Source organism: Fringilla coelebs (genome assembly GCF_963513975.1).
Source record: "Fringilla coelebs genome assembly, chromosome: 9".
Lineage (NCBI taxonomy): Eukaryota > Metazoa > Chordata > Aves > Passeriformes > Fringillidae > Fringilla > Fringilla coelebs.
The window spans coordinates 9,418,647-9,440,183 of NC_140067.1; the positions used below are offsets into that span (position 1 = coordinate 9,418,647).

At 40.1% G+C, this 21,537-nt stretch overlaps 1 protein-coding gene across 2 annotated transcripts in view; it reads left to right on the forward strand.

Annotated features, from left to right (window-relative positions):
• Positions 1-21,537, forward strand: part of TESK2 (testis associated actin remodelling kinase 2) — a 74,674-nt gene that overhangs the window by 37,083 nt on the left and 16,054 nt on the right. For both annotated transcript variants that reach the window (XM_084211894.1, XM_084211895.1), the window contains one exon: positions 17,761-17,907. In XM_084211894.1, the coding sequence (XP_084068020.1) occupies positions 17,761-17,907 (147 nt within the window). The remainder of the gene's footprint in view (positions 1-17,760; positions 17,908-21,537) is intronic.

Below are 21,537 nucleotides of genomic sequence, written 5' to 3' on the forward strand. Positions count from 1 at the left end.
AGGAATAGTGCTGCCTGTTTTGGGTCAAAATCAATAAAATGCTTTGCCCGTTGTATTAGTTTGAGTACAGACTGAAAGGAAACTTGTGGTTAGTAAAGTTAACGTTTCTTATTTACTTCTGTTTTGTTTTCCTCAATTAAAAGATTAACCCTTTCCCACCTTCCCAAAGACAAGTCTGTTATTAATTAGCAATTTAAGCAGGTTCCTGGTATGGTGTGCTTGCCAAGAACTGCTGTAAAATGAGGAGGCTGAGGAGCTGTATGCCAATTAGCAGGATATGTGTCACCATCACTTTCTGTAACTTACAGATGCCACTCTGAGGCAAAGATGCACATATGTGGGCAGTGAATTTCTTCACCTTCTGGGGTGACAATGTTGCAGTTCTCATTCTAGCTGCTGTTGCAGTGACGCACTCTGGTTCAGTGTCTGTATTTCTAGCGAAGCAAAGGTAAAGACGCTTCCAGAAATTTCAAGATACAGCAGGAGTGTGAGCACTTTGCCATGAGAGGGACAGTTTATTTGATTTATTCTTTCTGGTTTTTTTTTCTCCTCCCTGTGCTCAGTAGAGGAAACATTCCTAAGATGGCTGATCAAGTTATTCAGGCAGGCTTTGCTAACATTATTGCTGATTTCTTATGGATATCTGGTAGATTGAAACAGGGTGGTTTTGGGCCGTTCCACTCGCTGAACATTATCGTATAAGAGGTGGAGCTTCATAATGCTTTATTGTACTAAAACTTGGAAGATTTTGCTCAATGTGGGTTTTTTGTTTGGTTATTTTTTTCCCTTCCTTCACAGCAGTTGCTTACCATTTAAATAACTCTCCCCACCCAAAAAGCCAAGAAAATGAAAACAGCACAGATGCTTCCTCATAGTGAGCTAACTTTGTAGCTGTTGCTTTGTTCAGCTATTTTTGAGTTCTTGGCAAGCAAATAAATCTAAGAAAGACTTCAAAGAATAACTTTTTATAGTTATAATTCAGAATAACAGAAGAGATTCCTGAAGCATCTTGAGACCAAAAAGGAAAAGAAGTTTACTGCAACACTTTGAGAAACAGAATAGCTTTAGTGGCATGTTATAAAAGTATAATTAGTGATTACTGCTTTTCTTCTGTGGACAAAGGTGAGCATTTAATGCCTTCAATAGGAAGATCCATGACAGAAATGGATGCTGTAGGAAATCCACACACAATTTTGCCCAGTAACATAGCTATTATTTGATTTTATAGAGCTTTTATAAGTAAAAAACTGTATATGTTCCAAGTGGTGGAATTGTCTTTTCTGGCAACAGTAGTAGCATTTTTCATCTTCAAGTGTGTGTAGAGTAATAGTTGAATTCTGAAAGCTTCTGGAGGTTGGAGAAGGGGGCTGAAATGAAGAGCTGAAGGAGTTATTAGTAAGACAGACAGGGTGAATCACCAGTTCAAATATAGCCCAGGAGGATAAACAAATTGGCCACTGTCTCGTGGCTTTTTTCAGCTTGTGGTCCACAAAGGTGGTCTCTTGCTCCCAGTGCTCAGCATAATTGACACCAGCCTGGCACTGCAAGTGCTCAGAACTTCTGCCAGGGTTTCAGTTCTTGGGAGATGAAACTGTTGATTCAGAGGCCCATTGGTCAATAGATGTTTGAGTCACTGCAGGGAGAATCCTCTGGCAATTGCCTGTGCTGGACCTGTTCTGTAATGAGTTTAATTATCCCTTCTTGTGTTTTGAGAGTGCAGTTGATGATATGCCTGTGTATGAGGGATACAGCACCACTTAGAGCTTATGTCTGAGAGCAGCGTGATGGGAAATCATTTTTATTTTATATGTGTATATGTTTCCATAACAGAAGAAGTTGAGAACTTGGCCAAATGTTTGGTGACTGGATTTAGACAACTTGTGCTATTAACAGGCAAGGCAACCTCAAATGGTGTTAGAAGAGCACTGAGGATTTTGTGAGCCTGTTAAGGGGCTGCATTAGGAATATGCAGCACTTTGTTATTGGAAGGCAGAGTTTAAAGCATTACAGATTTCTTTTCTTGCATGTTTACAGACACAGGAGGCTTAAACATAGGAGTGGATCATGCAGAGCAGGTTTTTGCCTGAGGAAGGTGTTGATCCTATGTATGCCTTGGGATTTTCCCTTTTGGCAGCATTTTGTGTTGATTTAATTTTCCTCTCTCAAGTGGCTTTTGTTTTTAAAACTCTTGAGCAAGAAGCAGTTTCTGTTTGTTTTGGTTTCTTTTTTTCCAAAATAAGAATGGAATTGTTTAATTATAGACTGCACTAGGACTTTGGCCTTGTTCTGAATCCACAGTCTTATCAGTTTTGATAATCCAATATTTTTTCTGAAGTTCTCAAGCCAGAAGCTATGTTATATGCTTCTTCTGAAGTAATTCAATATCCTAAGATTGACAGAACAGCTTAAGCTGCCAAGAACCTGTATCCCTGCAAGCACTAAGTTAAGAAACATTTAAGGAAAGCAAAGTAAATGCTTTAATGGGTGTATCATCCAAGTGAGCTGGCAGGCATTAGACTGCCTCACTAATGTGTAGCTCATGAGCACAGATTTGCCATGCTTGTTTTCTCTAAAACCAGAAACCGGGTATTCCTTTCTTAGCATTCAGCTTTAATCTGAAGCTGCTGGTTTGTTTCTTTAGCTACAGGAATCTGCACTGCTTCCTGCTGTACTCACATGCCTCTTCAAACTAATTTCAGTCTTTCCCTCAGGCCTCTCTGTTTTCCAGCCACTTTCCTAATCTGACAACTCTCTTCACTTCCATTTCCTGGCACAGAGCAGTATCATAAGTCTGGAGAAACTTGCAGAGTAGCAGAGTCTCTGGTGTCAGCATGGGATGCTGCAGAGCATTCAGAGGCCAGCTCAGCATTGCTGCCAGGTGAGCAGACAGACAGTGTGTGCTCAGGGGACATGGAGCCTGAGCCGGTGGGGAACAGCCATGGCTCAATAGCAATTGGGTATGATTTAATCCCATCATGGAATGGCTGCATGGGCAAACATCCATTTTAGATGGAAGACAAACAAATTTGTGTGTTGTAGGTTTTATAGGCCTGTGCTATTATAGTGAAATAGATAATGTAGCAGCATAAAGTCTAGCATATAAAAACCACTTAATACCTTCTTGCAGATCTTGAATTGTTTGTTGAACTCAGTTAAACAGGTTTATCTGAATTTCTAAGAGATGGGTCAGGCTGAAATTATAATTAGATGTATATTTATATATGCACAGAATGAATCATACAGCTTGGTAATTCCTTCTGGAAGGAAATGAAAGCCTTGGCAGTTGTGTGTATAGAAGATGAGGAATGGAAAGTTATTGTGGGTTGATTGGGATATCTTGAAATTGCAGTGCTTTGGGGACAATAGTTAATTGTTGCAACAGAAGTTTTATGGCTATTAATTCATACTGGATGATAGTAAAAATGTGTGCAAATGCACTGCTGCCACAATCTGATTGCTCAGTGTGGGATCTGACATGCATTGGAACTTTCTCAGGCAGAGTGCAGGGTTGTTGCAGTGTGGTAGGAGCATGTGGTAGGTGATGGAGGGCTAGGTCAGTATTATTTCAGCCAGCAGCTGTGTGAGCTGAGAGCTGCCTGAGATGCTCTCCTGAAGTCATTCACATTTGGTCCTTCCTGGAGAATTGCAGAGTCAGACTCAGTGGAACACGTGACACCACAGCAGATTCCACAGTGGAATCAGAAGCACTCGGTGTAGTTGGGCAGCCATGGTTTTCAGGTGCTGTTACATATGGCAGTGGGAAAAGTGTTAAAACTCATCATGATGAAAATGCCAACGTCCTTTGAAGAGAGAGGGTTGTTTTCAGTAAATTCTTTGGTGATAATTGAGAACTTCCTTTCTTTGCTTCCCTTCTCAACAGCAATCATTTAAGTAAACAATAAATGCAATTAGTAGAGTTTCAGATTTTTGGAGACCTTCCTTTTTTAGCATTTTTCTTTTTTACTTTTGGAGATAGCACTACCTAGAAAGAAAAAATAATGAAAGCTTAAAATTTTCAGAATTGTTTCAATTGTGCTGAGTTGCCCATTTACAAGGACTAGAAGGTAACTTCTTAAAGTGGAAAGATTCTTCTAATATACAGCTTTCACAAGCAGAGTAAATCATTAGAAGTATTTAATTGTTCTTTTTTTTTTCCTCCCCTCAGTTCTTGGTTATCTTTCTGCAGAGGGCCTTTGGCTCTAGAATGGAGAAAACCAGACAGACATCACTTAGGTGTCCTCTTCTGAAGCTCTATGCTACAGTTAAAATTGTAGTTGTAGTAAATATATCTAGTCATACATTGCCTTCCAGATGGTAATTGCACACTTGTGAGAGTTTTAAAAAGGCCTGAAATGCCATTCCTTCCCTGCTCCCTCCTTTCCTCATCTCCTGTAAGAAAGACTCTCTAATCCCTAATTTTGTTCCACCAGTGTGATTCATATTGTTTGAGTAACTTAGTTTTACTCATGTGGCACTACAAATATTTAACTGAGCTTTGGTGCTGGCAGTAGGCTGTCAACTTTGGAGAACTTGGTGTCTTTGGAACTGTACTTCCTATTAGCAGTCATTCTGCAAATATTTCATGCAGCAAAGGAATTGTTCCTGCTTTAGGTATTACCTGTTTACCAGCTGACATTTAGTTCCTGGATAAGTTGGCTCTGGCGGTATTTCTCAGAAAAAAAAAAAAAAAAGAGAGAGAGAATAGCTGTGGTGTGAAGTTGGTAAGCCTGAGCTTGGAGATGACTGAAGAGAAAATTGCAGTTGTGCTTAAGGTATCACAAAGTAGAAAAATAAAAGAATTAAAGGACTCTCATTTTTGTCCTGTTAGAAAATATTACTTATTTCCTGGATACTGCTGTCCAATTTCTAGCAAAAAAACCCCAACAATTCAGAGATTTATTAGGGAAGTCCTTGAATTCATGTTAGATAGGTAGTACCTAATGTGTTCAATGAAGCCATACTGAGTAGAGGCTCCCAGATCAGTTTGTATTCCTTGATATCTTGTACTTACTAATGTTTGTGCATTACCTCCTCTTGCTTATTGAAATATTTCTTAGACATTTTATATAGTCCTTCTGACTGAAGTATTGGAAAAAGAAAACTCAAAAAGAGGAGGAAAAAAGCAGAGGAGTGGGAGAACTCTAAAGATAATTTTGTCCTTTATCTCTTCTTAGATTTGAAACCTAATTCTGCTAGAGTTTGGTCTCATTTGCATACATAAAGCATATTCCTTGAATGTATGGAGGTCTTGGGCAGTATGTAAAGTTATTTGTTTTATGGTTTTGTGTCACTGGTCACTGCTTTGACTTTCTAGAGGAACAACATGAGCAATGGTGCAAGCTTTCTCTTGGATGTTTCTGTTTACAGCCCAGAAGATACAGAATATACCTGTTAATTCGAAATATCTTTTCTTTAGGGGAATGAGTCTTGGTACAGAACAGTGTAAAGAGTGCATTTACTTTGGAGTAACTTTAAAAAAAAGACTATTATGCAATAATGACAAATGATCTTTCAGATAACTTCCAACAACTGACAGCCAGAGTTTTTAAATGCCTCCTGGCTGTAGGATGCAGCAGAAGGGCCGTGGTTTAAACTTAATAAGAACTCAAAGTATGCATAAAATTCTGCAGATTAAATTTATCCTTGTGATCTCTCAGCCAATGAATAACATGACCTGTGGATTAATGCTGCAATAAACCTCTGCTTGCAGGCTCTATCCTCTTTGTCCGTGGTTCAGATACTTTTTGTAGCATTAATTGGAGCTACAGCTTCACTTCATGAATGAAGAGTGCTTTCAGTGGTGCTGTGCTAGTGCTGGAAAGTAGCACGCAGAGGCAATCTGGACCTCCACAGGTATAAAACCCAAGCACCAGAAGAGTAAATTTAGCCCTATTGAAAGTGTGTCAGAGGTATTGAGTCCTGCTAAGCTATGGTTACTTTGTATCTTTCCTGTAATGGACTTGAGTTTTAGACCTGGGTAAATTTGGTTCCAGGAATATATGCTCTGATGACAAGAATGGTTATGTCATATAAAACTAGAAGTATCTGTTGCTCTAATTTATTTGCCTTTTTTGCTGCTTTTGTCGTAAGACTGGAAGTCCAGCCAGCACATATCCATGTTATTTCCTCTGTTAATTTGGTTGTTTTTGTTGTTTAGCTTTTCCTTTACAGGAGTCATTAAGAGTTAGACCTTGCATGTACTTGCCTCAGGGTCAACAGAAAACCTTTTTACTCAGAGCCCAGGGATTTGACCTCTAGAGAAGAGTAATGGTAACCTTGTCTGATGCAGCAGTAGTTGCACTCCCCATTAATGACTGTGTGAGCATTCACTGTAGGACCTGAGAAGGGCAAGGTCATGGCAGCAAAAGTAGGGTTTAAAACAGAGTGGGGAAATAGCACAGCTATTAGGAAGACTAGGCTAGTCTGTAATGTAAAAGGTGAGAAATCATTCCATTTCATTGGCACTATTTTTTCCAGCACTAAATTAGGATGAACGGATCATGAGATGTCTCTTAGAGCTGTTTGCTGTCTGTATGGTGCTTTTTTCACAGAATCACAGAATGTTTGAGGCTGGAAGGGACCTCTGGAGGTCACCTGGTCCAACCTCCCTGTTCAAGCAGGGCCACCTAGGGCCAGCTGGGGCTGGTTGCCAAGGCCTGGTCATAGAATCACTGAATAGTTTGGGTTGAAAGGCGCCTTGAAAGATCATCTTGTTCAAATTCCCCTACCATGGACCCAGACAGCTTCCAATAAACCAGGTTGCTCAAAGCCCCATCCAGCCTGGTCTTAAACAGGGATGGGGCATCCACAGCTGCTGTGAGCAACCTGTGCCAGTGTCTCACCAACCCCACGGTGAAGAATTTCTTCCTAAGATCTAAATCTAAATCTACTCTGTTTAAAAGCATTCCTGCTTGGCCTTTTAAAAGTCTTTCTCCATCTTTCCTGTATGTTCCCATCAGGTACTGGAAGGCTGCAGTTAGGTCACCCTGAAGCCTTTTTTCCTCCAGCCTTAACAATCCCAATTCTCTCAGCCTTTCCTCACAGGAGAGGTGCTCCATCCTTCTGGTCATCTTGATGGCCCTTTATATTTCTGCTCTTGAGAAAAATCGCCTATCTCACCACAGAAAAATTGTTGCAAGTTAGTGCTTTTAAATATCTTGTTAATTCTATCATCCTTTGTTAAAATAATAACAATGGTGAATAGAGATAAGGTAAACCTTCAAGATGCATAAAGCTGTTACTGTGTGCCTGCCTACTGGGACATCTGAATATTGACTTAATCTTTTTGGGTTAAAAAACCCAACCAACTAAACTTTTACAGAAGGACAAACCTATTGTCTGTGCTTTCTGCTTCATTGCACATGAACACCAGGACTCAGTTAGGACGAACTCAAAGTTTTATCACCTTTGTTGTTGCATGCAGCAGCTACCTGCTGAAGAGAATATAGGGACTTTTCTTACACCTGAAAAATTAGGAAGCTTCTATTTATATTCCAATATGAATGTGTTTATAAGATGAAAAACCATCTAGCAATAGATGATAGCAAAGTCTCTAGCAATATATTTCTGAATTTATAACAATCCTGATTCTTTAAAGTGAAAAGCTTTGGGATGTGCTTTGGTTTTCTTTTTTCAAAGTATAATTTTTAGCTTTTGCTTAAATTATTGTGACAAAAAAGGTATCTCTATAAATGTGAATATTAAGTACATGGATGTGTGTATCTATCTGACAAGTTATTTGTTTGGTACTACGTATAGACTTTGGGCGTACTTGTTTCTGTGTCACTTGCAAAATGATTTCTACTACATCTTTGATCATTTTGAAATGAAGTTATAATTCTTTTTATAAGCTTGTTTTGGTGCCAACACTTCCCTTCATCTCTTGATTGTTCATAATAGAATTTTAAAAATACTTGTCAACACTTGAGCCATATTTGGTCTTTTTTTTGCACTCTTCACAGCATATGGACTGTCAGTTTCAGTTTTGCTAGAACAGTTCACTTAGGTTCTCAGTTCAATTTATAAAAAGTGGCTGAATGTGCTCTCAGCAAATGTAGTTTGTGCCTTGACAGCCAGCTCTACCTCATTCTTTCTCAGTGCTATGCAAGACATTGTACTTTTTCGTCTTCAGTGCAGTGTCCTTTTTCCTCTGGTTTTATTCTCTTCAGAGCACAACAGCATGTCTCTCTTCAACCTGAGACATCCCCATATGAAAGACACATACCAGTTTGCAGAACTGAAGAGACCCATTCCTGGTCCCTTGTTTGAGTCAAGAAGCACAGGTGCCTCTAGAAGCAGCCATGCCCTGATTAACTGGAGAGTGCTAGACAAACCAGCTGGACTGGCTTAGTGGGGTGGGGGGGTCTGCCCTAACTATGTTTTTTGAAAGAGCGCACGAGAAAGCAATAAAAGTTAAAATTCAGTTTTCAGTGACAGTTCAATATAGGTTAACAATTTTGAAAAAGCTGAGTGAAGGTCAAAAGAATGTGAGCACCCTCATCTGTTTGATCAGCTATGTCTCTTTTTTGTTGAAATGATTCTGTGGACACTTGCACTGAGCTTGTTCAACCAGCTGAGGAGTTGCAGACTGGGTACCTATGTGTGCCTTGTGTGTAAGAGCTGAGTCAGGCTGAGTAACAATAGGTTTTAACCTGACATCTGTATGCGCCAGTGGATGCAAAATCAAATCTAAACATGGTACATGTAATAAGTATTGGACTTTTCAAAGTAAGTAGAGTTTAAAAAACCTTGCAGAAAAGGGAGGGGAATGGTCGTGGTTTTTAGAAAATGTCACACCATTTAAGCCTTATGTTGTAATTTTAAGGCTTCATGTATTGTTTTACAACAAAAAAAAAGCAATGTGTCTAACACAGTGAAGTTATTTCAGAGAAGTTTAGACAAAGTACATATTCTTTACTTTTATATGACTTCCTTGGAAACCTGATATTTTTGTGAATTTTTTAAAAAGAAAAAAGTCTTCAGTCCCAAACACAGCTTGATGTGCTGCACATACCAAAAAAATCCATTTAAAATCACACAAGGGGGCCCGGCTTTCAATGACACGAGGCAGGAAATTTAATGTTCTGACTGAAATTCCACCTCCAGTTCATACTCTTCCAGCTTCATGTTGTGGCATATGTGGTGTGCTTGACCCTTTGGTTCTTTCTCCAGCAAAAATGATACAGGTCTCCACAGGAGTTTCAGCTAAGTCTCTCTTGATTTGTAGCTTTGCTGTTTTGAGTGCTTAAATATCAAAAGTGAGGATTTTGGAAAGCATGTAAAGGACCTAATTTAAATTAGGTGATATTTCAAATTTTTTCCCCCTACATCTAATGCTTGCTTTTTTTTTTTTCTTTTTTTTCTTTTTTTTTTTTTTTAATGAATTAAAGCTAACAATTTTGTCTGATTGCAGTGATCAAAGATCTGGGTTTCCAGAAAAATACTTAACAGAGAATTTGTAAAAATCTCTTTGAGAAGGTTCTACCTCCTGGCCACACAGAATGCAGGGGCCTTCATTTTGGAAGGAAATTCATGTTGCTTTACCTGGTCATGTCACTTATTCTGAAGACAAAGGTGGAATTGGTTCTCAAAAAGTTGCAGTAAAAAGTTCAGTTACAGGAAGCAAAAAGCTGGCAAAAACATTGGCTTCTGGAGGACACAAGCTGGCATTTACAGGCACTCTCTGAGGAGGGAAGCTGGCAGGCCAGTTAAAGGAAAAACCTGCTGTGGGCTGGTTGATGACCAAATAGGTTAAACACATGGGGACAGCTCTCTAGAGCTTGGTCTGTGCTTTTAGCAAAAGCAGATAAGTGGTGAAAGCTGTGTGAGCCCTGCATTGTGCTGCAGGCAGTGGGAAGCTGCTTAGATGCATCTGTCCTATGTGGTTAGGCAAGAAGGGTGGGTTCTCACAAAAATAAAGTTCAGATGTAAAAAGAGCTATAATCAGAGACACGAAAGAAGTCCTCATATAAAGGCAGAAGCCAAGACTTCAAAACGAAAAGTCTAACTTGAGGTGCACAGTCTATATTATGCCTGCAGGTGCTAGATGAGAAGTGATGAGCAACCAGTTGTTTCAGGGAGAACTTCTGAGCTTTTCTCTATTCCTCTCCTCTATTTTTAAAAATTAAATCTTGACTCTGCAGGCTATACCTTGGCTTTAATAATTTCCCCCTCCTCTCTCACAGGAGGAGGACTGACTTGTATCACTTCAGAGCCTGAATAGTGCACAAGCAACTTTTATTCATTATTTTATTTGAGATAGGAGCATCTAAATATGTTGTGTTCTGAGGAAGGCTTGCTAAATGTCTTGCTGGTGCTAACCTCTTCTTCCTTTCTAGAATGTCTCAAGGGTAGAAGAAAGATAAGAGACAGATACAAACAGCAAGTTCCATTGTCTCATTCCTTGTCTCCCTTCTGCCCATGTGTGAGGCACACACATGTGGGTGGGTGCTCTCTGTGTGGGTTGTGTGGGTTTTGTTGGGGAGGGGATTTTAATATCTCTATTTTGGCACTCACTGTTAGCCAACTGGACCACTTGCCATTGCCTCAACTGAAAAAGAAAAAGATTTTTGAATTTCAACCTCTGAATTCTTTTGTTGGTGGCTAGGTTGAAAAAAGTGAGATGTAAACTTCTCAGCTGTCACGGTATGGGGGGAGAGAGAGGAGGAGAACTGAACACTGTCTTGAGCACTAGATTTTCCTGTTACATCTATATGTGAAGAGAGGCAGTCCAGTTAGGTACTGTGATGCTGGCCATTTAGATTTTTGCCTTGTAATTTTTTTCACGTGTATTTTCTGTAAATTTAGTTTGTATGTAGTGCTTTCTCTTATTTTCCCCCTTTTCAGTCTGGATCCCAGGAAATGTACTCTTGAATTAACAAGTGTTCTGTAGTTTCACTTCCTCATTTTACTTTACTTATCAGCCTTCCAAAACGTTCAGAAACTCCTTTAATGTTTGCTTTTGCACATCAATATTAATAGAGGATCTCGGTGCCTTCTATAATTGCCAATAAAGTGTTTGAGCACCCTCAAATGTAAGTGGATGTCTTTAGTGGACGTGGGAGTGTTGAGGTTTGGAAAAGTACTCTGAAACAGCTCAAAGAGTATTCTTTGTGCAGAATTTAAAGTTTGTTCTATGAGAGGTGTTCATGTGCTGTAAGTTTTGCTCTCAGTACATCATTGTAGCTGTTTCACAGACTTCAAAAGTGAAGCAAAAGGGTTATTTTTCTGCCATCTTGCAGGCATATAATCTGTGGGCTGCTGCTGCTGTTATTTATGTGGGGAAGGTGAGAAAGACCTTATTTAAATGAGAAGCTCCTTGTTAGGAATTGGAGCTTCTCAGCAGAACTGAGTCCAGTATGTTTGAAATGCTGTCAGTATGGATAGAGCCTTCTGCTCTTAACAGAAGTGTTATTGTAGAGATGCTGTTTCTCTTGCCTGTGTCAGCAACAAGGTACTTTCTCTTCTATGCCTGTGAGCTAATTTATGCCATATTCCAGATTCTTATCTGCACTGAGACTGGGCTCCACTTAGAATCCAAATGGTTGTGACTTCAGATTATAAATGCAGGGTTTTTTGTTAGGCCTTCTTTGCCTTCTGGGTTTTTTTTCTGCTAATATAATTACAGGAAAAATGGTTATCAAGGTCAGTTTGTATAGATATATTGGGAGTGTTTTCCGGTTCCACCAAAATAAGCTTATTTCCTGCAGTATTTCAGACCTGAGTATGAGTGAGCGTCCATAAAACTGCCCTCGTCCATATGGGTTGCAGCAGTGCATTGTTGCTATGTGCCTCAGCTGAAGACTTACCAACAAGAATCTGTTGGTAGCAGCAAGTAGCCAAATGAGCATTACATTTTGATTGAATGGAATGACAGAAAAGGGCTAAATTCAGCATACTGACCATAAGAGCTGTTGGAATTAGAGAATTAAAGGAAGACAAATCTTGCTGAATTCTTTTCCATGCCAACGCTTGAATGTTTGGAATGCAACAAATGGTTTTCATTACAGCTCCTTCCTGAGTTAGTGCATGTTAATTCTTGTTTGCCCTTATAAAAGAAGCCATGTCTGTACATGCCTTTTCAGAAGGAGGAGCCAATGAATTAATCAATGCCACAACTGACACAGAAGAAGAAACAGAGGTAGATCTGTTGCATTTCTTGGCTTTTGGTTCCGAGTTCTGAAGAGTGACCCAGATATGGCAGTTGACAAAGCTAACCCTTTCCTCTGTGAATAGCTGGCACTTAAATTTATTTTAATCCTGTAATCATTAACACCTTTAAAGAAAATACATAATTTTTTATTAAAGAACAGGATTGCTTGTATTGGTAGAAAAGCAGATGAGAAATTGATTTTAGGTTACAGATTCTTTTCCTTCAGTTTTCAGGAACTGAGGAGCAGTAATGGAGTCTTCAGATGAAGACTTTTGGTTTTGCTTCTGTTCTTTCAATCAAGCTGTTTTTCCAAGCCACTTGTGCCCTTGTGGTCCCTCATTAAAAAGTTCGATCTTTGTTCTGAAATGTTTGCTTCCCCTGTGTTCTCCTTCAGTATTTATTCGTTTCTCCGTGGCAACATTAGTTGACCTGCTGACCAAAAGTATACTCACAAATTCAACATCCAACTTGTTCTGTTTCAATGATTAATTTATTTTGTGTAAAACAATCAGTGGAAATGGAAGGTTACTTGGGTCAGAGGTACTTGGGTCAGGTGGTTTTGTATATTTTTAAATTGTGGGATTTTTAACAACTGGAGGTCTAGGAACCAACTTCAAATTTAAAAAATGTCAATTTAATCTCATTGTCAATCTCGCTGTATCAACTTGTAGTATCTCATATTGTAATTTTGAACATAGTGATCTTGTCTTTCTTTTCCAGTTCTGCACAGCTGAAGGTAATGAAAACAGTTTGGGGAAAGGATGAAACTTCCAGTCCTTCCACTGTAGCTAGTTATGCCAGTTGTGACAGAAGGGTACACTGGCTTGTGCAGAAGCCAGAAGCCTTCAGAGTAGTGACTTGGAGACTGCAGAGTGTGACAGATGACTATTAAACATACGAGAACTGAAGATGTGGTTGTGTCTTCCTTGAGACAGGTGGTCTAAAACTGGATTTAAACTTCTGTAGAAAGCTTAGTGAAAAGCTCTCAACTTCCTTTTATTAGGCATGAGAGTTGCCTTCTTACTTCCAGCATTAGAAATGACACAAATATGCAAGCTCTGTCTGCTTTGACACTCTTTCATGCAGTACTTTGCTTTCCAGGTCTCCCTTCAGAGTATAACTGCTTATTCTGGGTTTTGCTCTGATGTCTCTCTTCTTTCCCCATGCAGAAGGTGCTACTGCCCCAATTCTAGTTTCTCTTTTTTCCTGTATCTCTACCCCTTTCTTCAATGCATTTTTGCAGTATATTCATTGGTTGCTATCTCAATGTTTGTCTTGTAGTGTTCTGGGTCCCTGGATCTCTTACTCTTTACTTGCCTCATTTGGTTTGTCACCTTAAATGCACTCTCCACATCTACTTTTCTTAACCACTTAAAGCCTTGTCTTTCGCAACATTTGGCCAACAGTACAGGGGCGTCTTGTGGTTATTTGTTGCTTTTCAAATGACAGGCAGTGACATTTAAAGACATCTAAATAGCAGGCCAAATTTTTTCTTTTGGCTTTCCTGTTAGTATCTGTTGGCTTATTTATATCAGACCTACACACTGAAACAGCATTGGTTTTCAAAATAGCATTGGAAACTCTTTGCAATTCCCATCAGTCTTCTCACTCAGACTTGGCAATATTTGGAGTCTTTGTTTTTGAGAAATAACTGTTAGAATTGTGTGAATCTGATGTGCCTTTTCTTTAAGAGCTATTAGTTCTCATACTAGTGTTTAAACTGCTGTTTTGATTTTTGAAGCTAAAATCTGACAGCTGAAGTTTGTTATTAGTCTCTTGAAATGAAGCATGTAATGCTGTGCTTAAGTACCATTATATGCTGAATTTCTTCATTTCATATGCTGGAGTCTGATAATGTGACTGCAATTGTGTTATGAGGCAGCAGTCCTATTATGCTGATTTTAGGTTAAAGTAGCATGACTTGCATGGGGATAAGTTATACACTGCTGCTTCTGGATTTCATAGCAGTAAACAATAACATCAGAAACTTCTTCAAGCTTCTTTGATCCAGAAATCATCTGTGCTTGGCTGAGCTTCTGAGTAACTTGTCCTTCAAAGGAGCTACTACCCTCTTTCTCCATAACATTTGGGAGAGGTAACAGAAATGCAGTTTAGCTGAAGTTTTGTTTTCACAACAAAGGTATGAGCTCTTACCTCAGATTTTTTAAAGAAAGAATATTTTTGTGGACTAAGATGCCAAAGTGTTTTAAACCAGTGTTCAGCTTGCTGTGTTAAGTTGTAGTAAATGCAAAAATAAACCACCTATAGCTGTTGCTTTCAGACTGGCAACCAGATAAGCTGGCTGTTGGTGTCCAGTTACATGACAGAAAAGTAGCATGAGGAATAATGGGTAGCTGTTTCACTGCAACCTGATGATACAGGGTTTGAAAAGGTCTGAACACTGCTCCATTTAGCTGTGATGTCTCTAAGAAATGTAGTGCCCTTTGCTTTCATTGTCATAGCCCGGTCAGATCTCTGTTCCAATTGCTTGTACACTTATGTGATGGCTGCTGTTGTTGTTGTTGTTGTAGAATAATGTTTTGAGATAATGTGTGTGCTGTAGCCTTACTGTACCAGTACTGTGTCAGGGACAGAATAAAATCCAGTGTTCTCTTTGGGAGAGGTGGATTTTCTATGCTTCAGGATATTCTTACCACACAGAGCTGATTTGTGCCAGTAAGAGATTGAGAACAAGTATTTTTCTCTTTCAGTTGCACTGGCAATTAGGAAGTAATGTACATAGTTTTGTGTCTGTCCTGAAAAGGCATTGTTGAAGTCCTCTGAAAAAAATAGGCCATCAGGCTGGCTGTTTGCATTATCAGCCTGAATGACTGGAAGAATTGGATTACTTACATGACACTGAGGGAGCACTGTGCAGTGCTTGCCTTAGGAACAATTCAGATCTCTGCATGCAAATATTACCTGCTGGCCAGCTAAAACCTGAGATCAACTAAAGATGTCTAGGAAAATCTTAGTTTGGTTGTTCACTTGATGGTTAGCCTCATGTGCTTCATGTGTGTAGAAATTTGAGCCAAAGGCACAACTACATCTCTGATAAATGAGGGCTGTGCACTTGCTGGGTGGCAAGGAGGCCTGGTGGGTTTTTGTAGATCTGCTGGAAACAGGTTTGACTGCTACTTTTGTAGCTCGTGGATGCTGTGTGCAATGTGTGTGTCAGCTGTCACCCAGCCCATGCTAGAATCTAGTCCTTGCAGTTAAGATGGGTGAATGACCCTGCAAGCCTGTTTGACTGGAAGAGTGCTGCAGGAATGTATGTATTGGATGCACTTAGCTTATATGGCATCAATGGATCAAATCAGTAGGCTGCTGTATTGAAAAGGAAAGCAAGAGCATGCTCGATATAGTAGCCAGCTATTGTCCCATTTCATTGTGTGTGTCAATACTCCTAGGGGCTGCTTGTTTATTAGCATTTCTGGAGCAATTTGTGTAATGGAATGGCGCAGTTCAGAGAACAGAAAATGGAAGCTAGGTCAGTGATTCCCTCCCCCCTTGCATTGTCTTTCCAATGAATTCAAGTATGGTGGTGCTTTATGGATGGTCTGTTACTGGCCTGTCAGAAAGGTGAAATGGTTTGGGATAATTGCTAAGTGTCATTTTATAATTGAGTTTTTCAGCCAGGTGCTTTGGTGCTTTCTGTTCCAGGTTGGTCAGTATTGTTCTGATTTGAACATGACTGGATGAGAAGTGCTGTTAGCACTGTTTCAATGAGGCTGGGAATCTATCACGCTACTGTAGAAATCTTAGTCGCTGTTTTTAACTTAAGCATGATAGCAACTTATCTTTAAAAAAAAAACCCTAATTTTATTGAGCACGGGTTTTATTTATTTTTTTTTTTTTTTTTTGTGTGCTCTATAAGGTCATCTAGTTCCCCTAGGGGTTCAGATAAAAGAAATGAGAAAGATCAAAGCTGGAAAAGCTCAAAGCAGCATTGTTTCCAACATTGAACCAGGTTGGCTACAGCTCTATTTGGTCTTGAAAGTCTCCAAGGATGGAGATTGCACAGCCTCAGAGTGACCTGTTGCAGAGCTGCTCTGCTCTCCTGGCACATGAACTCCAACACAAGGAGCAGGTTGTTCTGGAGAGAAGGGGGTCATGCCCCGGGCTGCCGGTGAAATGCGCTGCTGTGCACGGGCTGGGATGAGCCCCGTTCCCGAGGGATGCGCGCAGGAGCCCCTGGCTGCTTCGTGGCGCCCCCTCCCGATGGGCTCTGTGCCAGGTAAAATCGCTTTGTGCCTCCTCTGCCCCGACAATTTTGCCTGCTCAAATAGTTACCTGTGGAACCTGTGTATCTGCTGAAAGGGTTTTCAAAATTCACTGGTGAGATCAGCAGTGGGTGGACCCGAGCTGTAAGGAAGAAGGTGTTTCTTGCAGGCTGTGCAGGAGGTGACCTGTGTGACCCCCAGACTTACCAGCAGAGTCCAACTTATGTGTGTTCTTTCCTTGCTGTAGCACAGCCTCAGGAGATCAGCTACATCCATCCACACTGCAGGGTGTATGGCTCGTGTTTGCCTGGTGTCCCAGGCTCCAAGACACAAGGAAGAGCAACAAAATACAAGCAGGTTCCAAGTTTCTGAAACAACAAGAGCTGCAGTTTAGGTTTTCTTTTTTTTTTTTAACATGAGAATGGTGCCACATGTTTTGTCCAAGTGAATGACACAAGAAAGTTGTTTGAGAGGGAGCTGGAGACCTGTGTGGCACAAAAGTGAAGTTGGTGCAGTTGGGTTTCCTTGACAGAAGTCGCTGCATTGCTGCCAGGTGTTCCTTCTGGAGCAAGCTCCTCTCTTTGCCTGGTCCCTGGTGGGGGACTGGGGCTGGGAGAGTAGCAAGAAGCAGCTTAAACACTAGGTAGCTGCTGGTGTGGTGTAAAGAGTCTACACATAAAGCATAAACTGTGCTGCTATAGTGATTATTCAAGCACTGGAGTTGCCTTGTCTTAACCTGGGCTATATTACTTAGTATCATTTAGGTGCTGCTTTGTTTCACTGTCTCTTGCAGCATTTATCTTTTACTTATTGTGCTTTCCTTTTTGTGAGGGCTACCATTTGGTGGGGTGGATGTAGTACTGAACACAGTGGGAATCATATTGCTAATTAGAACTTGTAGATACAGCAGTGAAAAAATAGAACTTAGAGCAGCACATTGTAATATTTTTCTTTGATGCCGTCTCAGTTTAAGGAAACTGGGAATTTGATCAGGCTCCATGACCTACACTTGGATACTTAGCTCTGCCTTTGTTGATTAATTCTATATGAAAGTCAGCTCTGCATTGTTTTTTGCCCTAATTTCCCTCAAGCTGAAGTGAGAGAGTGATAGGCTATTGCAGGGGTTTCTGAAAGGTCTATTTAAATACCATAGAGTTAATACAGTGGTGGCTGTTGCATCTTTAACATAAGGGTGTTGGTACAAGTGGTAAAGGGAGACATTTTCAGCTTCTCTTGATCTGCAAACTTTGTGTCTGCCAAGCCCATGTGAAAAAAAGGTTTCAATGTGTAACTGAGCTGAAGTCACTTGTTGTAGTGATGAATTTTACATTCCTGACAAAATATTAAGTTAAATAATTAATTAAAAATGTCACTTTGTCTTTTCAGTACATCAATTGTGGTAACCTGGAACAGCTACTAGATGGCAACCAGCATCTGCCCTGGACAGTGAGGGTGAAACTGGCATATGACATTGCTATGGGAATCAGTTATCTTCACTATAAAGGCATTTTCCACCGAGACCTTACATCCAAGGTACTGTTTGTAAAATTAAAGGAACTTCCTAATGAAGGTACTGTTACTGATTGTTGGGTTTTCTCCCTTCCTCCATTCCATGCAGAGAATTGCTATTATATAAGGTGTGATCTAAGACATTTTGAGTAACAAATTGAAATGCTGTCTGTAGAATGAAAACTCTCCTCAAAACATGTTCATAATTTGTATGGAAATTGGAGAGATTGTTATCATGAAGGAAGTTCATCCCTTAAATGAGTTCAGATTAGGATTTCTCATAAAGCAGCTGCAGAGTTTTTCTAGTTCTGAATTCTGGTTCAGTAAAGTATTTAAATCCCTGGATAATTAAGCCCAACAATCTAACAATTGAAACAGGTTAATCATATAAAGAACCCAAATTGAGGGGATTATTACAAACACACTTTCAAATCTCCTTGTTGTTTTTATTTCCCTGTGTATTTCACAAATCTTCTGTAGGAAGAGTGACCTTTCATTACTAATTCTGCCTTAAGTGCTATGCACAATCCTGGTTTATGTTTCTTTCATTTTTAAAATCAGTAAGATCAATATAGCTCGCCTAAAATTTTCAAATTTTGATTCTTTTTTTCCAGAATAATATAAAAGTGGCAGAGTTTTCATTGGACATAGATTTATTTTTTTCTAGTTGCTTTGGTGACATGTTGCATGAATTTAGTTGGCTGAAGTAGCTGGATAATTCAAGCTCAGCTAGAAATATTGACATAGGGAGCACTAAGCTGTGTGAGCAGATTGTCCCAGTGTTCGCACTGGCTCTTACCACAGGCTATCACTGCAGCCTGTGCTGAGGGCTTTGCTGTCCTGTCTGTCCTGTTGTCTGGTGCTAATGAGCTGGTTTAAGCTCACTGGGGGCCTGCAACATGAAAGTCTCTCAAAACTCTTCTTGAGAAGGCTTCATCGTGTCACTTCAATCAGAAGCATCCAGAAGAATGTTAATTTAGTCTAAAAGGAATTATTTTTTAGGATTAGAAACAGTTTTTAGAAATAAAGCTACAAGAGAGTGTGTTTACCAATGAGGCTACTACAGTTTTAGGGGTTTTTTTAAAGCTTCCTTGGTGCAGTGTTAAACAGATGTTGAGTCTTCATTTAGTCAAGGTGAAAAAGAAAGAGTTCAGCTGGTAGATGAAAGAAGTATTTTGGTGAAGTCATAAAATACTTTCTTGGCTGTTCTTTCAAGTGAAAGGCACTGAATTCTGTAAGGAAGAATATCAAATTTATGAAAAATGCCCTGACTTGGAGTCATGTCCTTTTGACATGATACACTCAGAAAGCTCCATTTCAGTCACCTTGGTGTGTGCAGGTAAGAGATCCATAAAAATATCTGAAAAGACAGCTTGGTGTTCCCCTTTCTTTTTCAGTTCAGGATGTTTTTTAGTGCATTTAAAGTGGAGTTACTGCAAGGAACCGAAGTAACTAAGGAGAACTGAGTGCCTGCAGCATTTATTGTAACACGTTTTGTGATGGTCAGTCATATGAAAATCCAGTTCCTGGGCTCCCTGTGAATGCCTTTGTTCCCAGCTTTACATAACTGTATGTCATTCTCTGGAGCTGCCCTGCCAGTGCTTCAATGTTATCTATTGTTGAATGCCAATTGTTTGGAAAGCTGCACCCGCTGGGAGGGGTGCGGGATGTCCCGGGAAGAGCAAACTCATCAGAGGCCACAGGAAGTAGTTAAGGTTATTCAAAAACAAATGAACAACAAATCAAACCCTAAGAATTCACTAGCAGTTATGCTATATTTGGGTGGTTCTTAGCACTGAAGTTAGAGTATCTGTGTGGGTCACATCGAAAGCTGTCAGCTTTAAGAATAATACAGAATTAAACTGATAACAGCTAGAGTCTGTATTTTTCAATTTCTTGGGGATTTTTGGGTTGTTTTGTGGGGTTTTTTTCCTGTTTTTTAGGTTTAATTATTTTTTATGTGACGTATGCACTTTGCTTGTTTTGTTTGGAAAGGAAGTAGATGAAACACCTGGCCTTAAGTGCTCACCTTAAAAAATGCACTCACCTTAAAAAATTCATGAATTTTATTCGTGTATTACGGTATTGATAAAATAAACTTTAAATCTGTTGGGCAAGCTGCTCCCCTTTTGGCAAACGTTTGCACTGCTGGCTGGCTAAATTTTTAAAAAGTAACTTTGTTCCAAAGAAAAACAATGAAAATAACCATAGGAAAAACCTGTCACCAAAATTTTCAGTTCTCACACTACAGCTTTTGGCTACTGCATGAGAATATGTGTTGGCTTTTACCGGGTTTGTACTGGTGATGGATGAGTTGTCTTCATTCTTACTAGTAAATAGTGTGTGAGCAAGCTGAAGGAAGATGTGATGGACTCTTGCCTTGGGAGAGAACTTGGACTGAACAAGGGCAAATTCAATACTATTCTATATTGTCCTTCTTTCTTCAGTAAACTTCACTAGTTAATGGGATGTCTTGATTATTCAAGTAAAGCCAAAGACAAGGGTCTGGACATCTGCAAAAGTCAGAACAGACTGAGTTTGCAAGGTGGGAGAATGGAATATTTTTTCTATGAAGCTTGCTGGCCTTGACTGAAGTGTGAACAGAATGAAACTGAGACTTTGTGTGCAGGAATATCTCCATGGTTTACATGTTACACTTGAGATGACAGCTCACTGCGAACTGTCCCTTTAATATGAATTTTACTAATTTTAATGAATTTAGATTCATACTTCTGCCTTTCTGTTTCTGGTAAACCTCTAATTCCTGCAGCTTCCTCAAGTGGATGGTGTCATACATAAATTTTACTGTGTCAGTTATGGCAGTAGAGTTGTCTTGCTCTTAGCATTATATGTGTCAATGTATTTGATGCCTAACAATTAAAAGAAAGAAAAGTTCCTGTCCCCTGCCAATCTAAGATTGGAAAATAAGTGGGTTGGGCCATTAGTGTATAGCAGGGTGATCTCGCTTCCTAATTGCACCATGTGGAGAGGAACAGAACAGCATTGATACTGCAGGAGGCCAGAGGGAAGAACGGTAGAGAAGAGTAGATGTAGGTCATTATAGTCGATGTGACAGCCCAGGGGCATGTCAGCCCTCATCTCCCACTGGTGCCCTTCCCAATGGCCTTCTGTCAAAAGACAGGCAGCGCTGGTTAGAAGGGATGTGCTGCCCCGACAGCCGCTGCTTCCCCATGTCATGAGCAGCTCAGTGCCTGGGCTCTGGGCTTGGGCTGCTGTAGCTGATCAGGCTGAGCTGCCCTAGCTGATAGCAACAGCCTGGCTTGAATCTGTCAGAAGGTACGAGTGGTCAGACTGGCCATTTGCAGCCTGCACAGAGTAGGGGTGTGGGCAGAGTGACTTGGACTTTTTATAGGCCAAGAAATGTGGCGTCTGCACTTTTGACTTGTCATGAAAAGATTTACGTGGAAATGATGGGTTCTGACAGCCGGCCTTGCTTGGCTCATTCCCTAGTCTTGGTCCCTGCCAGTCCCTGGCTTGGGCTTGTTGTTCTGTCTTGTCAACTTAGTGGTGCTCTCAAATTCCTCACACAGCATTGATACTGTTCTAGTCTCTTCCAGTCTACTCTTTTGCAGAGATGGCAACAGAAGCATCTTATACGGAGGTCTCACTACATTTTAAGTTGAGAACATGCCA